The sequence below is a fragment of the Coffea eugenioides genome, chromosome 5 (assembly GCF_003713205.1).
Source record: "Coffea eugenioides isolate CCC68of chromosome 5, Ceug_1.0, whole genome shotgun sequence".
NCBI lineage: Eukaryota > Viridiplantae > Streptophyta > Magnoliopsida > Gentianales > Rubiaceae > Coffea > Coffea eugenioides.
Window position 1 is genome coordinate 37,733,203 of NC_040039.1, and position 5,445 is coordinate 37,738,647.

A 5,445-nucleotide genomic window follows, 5' to 3' on the forward strand; every position below is an offset into this window, starting at 1 on the left:
TTTAAAATCTTGAGAGAACTAAATGAAATTGTCAAAAACCTCAAGGAAGGTTTCTGAAATTATCCCCTTAAATTATTGTGCGACTCACACTAAACACCCGCTCATTTTCCGAGGGTATCGATGACAGCGTAGGTGCCTTAAATTATTGTGCGAGAAACAGAAGAAAAAGACAACGATCTGAGAATCAATCTGTGTTTAGAAAAGCATCTTTACTTGACAGAAAGTCCAAAAATTAAGAAGTAAACACAAAATTGATACCAAGCTTGCAATTATAAAGTTTGGAACAGGTGAGGAGGTAGCTCTACATTTCCTCTGTCCTCTCTTTTGGAAATGGAGATAACTTTTCCTGCTCTTCTTGTGAGCGTCCTCTGCTTTTTTGTTCTATGGAAGTTGACTGGGCTATTCATCAAAAGTTCCGAGAGGACTGATAGTCCCAGAAAACTCCCAGGGCCATGGAAGCTACCTCTGATTGGAAGTATGCACCATCTAGCTGGTTCTTTGCCACACCATGCTCTAAGAGACTTGGCTGAAAAATTTGGACCCATCATGCATCTGCAGATGGGAGAAATATCTACAGTGGTCATATCAGCACCACAGGAAGCAAAAGAAGTGCTGAAAGTTCATGACATTATCTTTGCAGACCGACCAGAATTTCTAGCTTCTAAGATACTTGGTTACGATAACTTGGATATCGCCTTTTCTCCTTACGGTGATTACTGGAAACAGATGCGAAAAATCTGTCTCCTAGAACTCCTCAGTCCCAAGAGCGTGCGGTCTTTTGGCACTCTCCGGGAGGATGAGGCCTCGAAGGTGATTAGATCCATCAAGTCTTCAAACTCACCAGTCAATATTACTGACAAAGCCTTCACTTTTACGAATGACATAGTCTGCAGAGCAGCTTTTGGAAAGAGCTTCGCGCACCAAGATCGTCTGATAACGCTGATAAATGGGGCAATTTCAGCAAGCGGAGGTTTTGATATAGCTGATTTGTTTCCTTCGCTAAAATTCCTTCATTCCCTGAGTGGTTTGAAGCCAAAACTGATAAAGCTGCATAACGAGATTGACCAGATGCTTGAAACCATAATCAGTGAGCGCAAACAGAAGCGAGCAAATCAATCAACCCCCGTTGGTTCTCAATTAGAAGTGGAAGATTTAGTTGATGTCCTATTAAGACTCAAGGAAAGTGGTGACTTCAATATTCCTATTTCAACAGACAGCGTCAAGGCTGTTATTTGGGTAAGTATATAACATATCACAGACACCTCAAGTAAATTTCCCGTTTCATCATATTTTTAAGTAACCATTTTCTCTCGTACTGTAATACAGGACATTTTTGCGGCTGGGACTGAAACTTCTGCAGCCACAATAGACTACGCAATGGCAGAGCTGATTAGAAACCCAGGTGCGATGGAAAAGGTGCAAGCTGAGCTGAGACAGGTCCTCAAGGGGAAGGAAACAGTACAAGAGACAGAATTGAAGGAATTGAATTACCTAAAAGCAGTGATCAAAGAGACTCTGAGGCTGCACCCTCCTCTTCCACTGATACTTCCAAGAGAAGGCAGGGAGCCATGTAAGATTGGTGGTTACGATATTCCCGTCAAAACTAAAGTCATGATAAATGCCTGGGCAATTCATCGGCATCCTGAAGTTTGGCCTAACCCCGAAAAGTTTAAACCAGAGAGATTTCTTGACAGTGGCAGTGACTCAATAGGGATGAATTTCGAGTATATCCCATTTGGCGGCGGACGAAGGATTTGCCCAGGAGTATCATTTGGTTCGGCAGGTGTTGAGCTTCTTCTTGCTAAGCTGCTCTACCATTTTGACTGGTCACTTCCCAATGGAACTGTAAGTCCTGACACGCCAGACATGACCGAGGTCTTTGGTGCAACTGCAAGAAGAAAGAGCAGCTTGATTTTAGTTGCAACTTATCATGATCCATTTGCATAGTTCGAATTCTGGTGTGCACTACTGGACACCAAAGAAGAAGAGACACTGTTTTGCTGGCCGGGTTGGATTCTGCATTAGCAAAATAAACTCCACACGGAATCCTGTAACCGCGGAATATTCTATGGAAGTTGCTCCATATTTTGTTTATGTAATAAACGTTTAACGTTCGTGAATTTACATATTGCCTTTCGATGACGAATCCAGATAGTTTTAAATGGTCTTTAATCAGCGTATATTTGGTTATTTTTATGGATTATTCCGTGTGAATCAGTTATTTTTTGGGGCGTTTTTCAAGTATTTTAGATGAAAAACAGAGTTAAAAACTTTTATGTGGATGTATTTGAGTGTTTTTGAGATATATTTTAAAAGTTTGGATTGTATTTTTGTTATTTTTCATGAAAAAATTACTATAGTGATTTGATGTATATGAGTGAAATAGATAATAACAAAATGTGATTACGAAAAATGACGCAATTTTGTGAATGGCAATCCAAACAGAATCATTACTCATCACCGCCATCCACAATCGCCACTATCCCTTTCCTCTTCTTCCCTCCTTTCTTCTCTCTCTCCCCCTCTTTTCTTCTCCCTCTTCCTTCCTTACCCTTCTTCCTCCTCTTCCCTCCTCCCCTCTTCTCCCTTCCCTTTCCCCCATGGGCACCCTGCCTCCTCCTCTCTCCCGCCATGACCGATCGCAACCAGAGGGCGGCGACCAAATTCAGATCTGGTTGTGCAAGCAGCAATGATTTCCTATCTGGGCGTGCATGTATTTGAGACTAGGTTTCGCAATTTTTGGCTTTAATTGGTTGTTTTTTTCGTGTTATTTTTGGGGTCGAGTCTTGGTAATCTTTTGTGCAAAGCCTGTGAAGTTTGGAGCAAAAATTGAAGAGGAGTTGGTGGAGCTATCGCTGTTCAAGGCCAATTACGGCATTTTGAGTGGATGTTTCAGAAAGAAAAAAGCTGATTCGAGATCAATGCAAAAAATAAATCAGACCTTGTAATATAATCCAAATGTTGTTAGTGGGAAAGGGTGGCTGCGATGGTCAATGGCTGTCAGATAAAAATTGTGATGCAGCGCACGTGAGATTAAAAGGTGTATTAAAAGTGTGTCTTTGTAACGCAAGTAAATAATTTTTGGTCAAATAATAGCAAAATTCAAGAAATCATTCATAAGGCTTAGAAAAGAAAAGGAAAGGAAAATATAAGAAATGAAATCCCACCCCTGGAGGGGTTCTCTCAAGCGCCGAGGGCTCTAAAGAAGAAAAATTTTGAGGTTGATGGGTGGCGACAGTGGATGGTTGTGTGGTGGAATTTTTGTTTTCTATACGTAAGGTTTTTTTTGTATAAATTGATGTTTTCAGAATTATTTTTATTTATGTATTATTGGACCATTATATTTGAAATATTAATTTTTTGAAAAATAGTGAAATCAAAACAGAGCCAATAACCTATATTCGATTGAGACCTGTAGCCCCAGGCGACAAATTCAAGTAGGGGTGGCAATGGAACGGATTTGAGGTGGGGGATCCTTTTCCCGCCCCCGCCCCTCGCTCCGTTGTCAAATAACTCCCTCTATCCCCTACCCCTTACTCGTATCCCGCCTCCGTCCCGTTTCTCCTGTGAGGGAAGAAATTAACTTATCATAAATATTCACTTACAATAATATAATCGTAATCAACATTAAAAAAGATTAAAAAGTTGTCAAGATGGAAATAAAGTACAACAAGTCAAGTTACATTTCCATTTTCAATAAACTCAGTCAAGTTAATTTCTCATATTCAACAAACTAAAAACACTCAACAATAAGTCCAGTTTTTCTCTTCATTAACATAACTCAACAATTTCAGAACATTTGCTCTTCATCAATCTTGAGATGTGATAACTCACTTGATAAAGCAACCCTGACATTTGATGCTAAAATAAAAGAAGAAACTTGTCACCAGACTATAGTGTATAACAAACAATTGGAGAAAATCAATTTAGATGAATCAAATTTCTTTAATACCTATTCAGTAACATAATCAATATCATCTTCTTCATCAAACAATATATTACATGATATCCCTTCCGAAGTAGAGCAAGTAGCTGCACCAAAATTAAAAAGAAATAGCCATAGATTTATTAAATAAAGAAATGCAAAAAAAATTTGTATGAATTTAAAAGTAAAAGTTAATTCTTTTGTATACCATTTATTTCATTCTAGAGCCCAGTGTGAGTACACGTCAATGCTTCTAAGGTATGGGGTGAAGTTTACATCGATGAGAACTAATTATTCTTCCACAAGTACTAAATGCAGATTCAGATGCCACACTTGAGACGGGTACAGCTAGAATATCCTTAGCCATTTTTTGTAAAGTGGGGTATTTAACGCCATGTGTTTTCCACCAACCAAATATGTCAAAAGTCGGAACTCTTTGTAACACATTTTCCTCAAGATAAAAATCGAATTCCGACTTAGAAGTAACATCACTAGAGTTAGAAGCCACAAACTTATGAATCAACAAGAGGATCTGTTTCAACTTCATTCTTATCATGACTCCCACTAACATGCTCACTATGTGAAGCCATGGATTCACTATCAACTTTATTTCCGCCTAAACTAGATGGATATTGATAATCATGCAACAAAGAATAACAATTTTGACGAATAGCTTCAATTTTCATGAATGATTCATCACCATAAATGATAGGAAAATAATACTCAATCAACTTCATTTTGTATCTAGGATCCAAAACTGCAGCAATCCCAAATATCACATTGCAATGTTTTCAATATTTTTGGTATTTTGCCATCATCTTTTCTGCCATTACTCTAATTAAACAATTTGGACATTTCATCTATTGAGCCAATGATACCTTAATATCACAAACTTTTGCAAAAAATTCATTTGATGTAGGATATTGAGTACCAAAGAACATTTCAGCGACTTGGTAGAATAATCTCAGCTTCTCACAAATGGCATTACAAACTACCCAATCATCATCATGTGGCAAACTAGTGTAGTGTTTCTCACGCACTTTAACCTGTGGAAATACGTCTTTATAAATTGCAGCTGTTTGTAACATTAGAAAGTTGAATTCCAACTGGTTTTACAATTCAAACACAACTTTTTAGTAGAAGCAATACGAAATTGGCGAGCCGCTTCTTCAAAATTTTCAATTCTAGCAGCACAAGTAGTCCAATACACCACACTATCATGAATTCTTTCAATAGCATCCGATATTATTTCTAAACCATGTTTGACAATCAAATTTAAGATATGGGTAGCACAATGCATTTGAAGCACTAGACCATCTATCAACAAATCACTCACATTCAACTTTTCCAACAAACAATTAATCATATCATCATTGGTGGAACAGTTATCTAAGATAATCGTAGATATCTTACGATCAATATTCCAATCCATCAATGAACTAAGAAGCATATCACTTAACACTTGTTTGGTATATGGAACAGGAACATAGATAAACCTAAATACAAGAAAAAAAATAAGT

General features: G+C 37.9%; 1 protein-coding gene across 1 annotated transcript; it reads left to right on the plus strand.

Moving 5' to 3' along the window:
* The first annotated feature begins 234 nt into the window (after nt 1-234).
* Nucleotides 235-2,180, plus strand: LOC113772373 (premnaspirodiene oxygenase-like). Its single transcript, XM_027316967.1, has 2 exons — nt 235-1,236; nt 1,327-2,180. The coding sequence occupies exons 1-2, from the start codon at nt 331-333 to the stop codon at nt 1,945-1,947; spliced, it is 1,527 nt and encodes a 508-aa protein (XP_027172768.1). The 5' UTR covers nt 235-330; the 3' UTR covers nt 1,948-2,180.
* The last annotated feature ends 3,265 nt before the right edge of the window (nt 2,181-5,445 follow it).

What these genes read in the sequence shown, in the direction of transcription:
- LOC113772373 (XM_027316967.1), top strand. Translation starts at nt 331, where the DNA reads ATGGAGATAACTTTTCCTGCTCTTCTTGTGAGCGTCCTCTGCTTTTTT. An exon ending in GCGTCAAGGCTGTTATTTGG is followed by an intron (nt 1,237 to 1,326) that starts GTAAGTATATAA and finishes ACTGTAATACAG; the next exon opens with GACATTTTTGCGGCTGGGAC.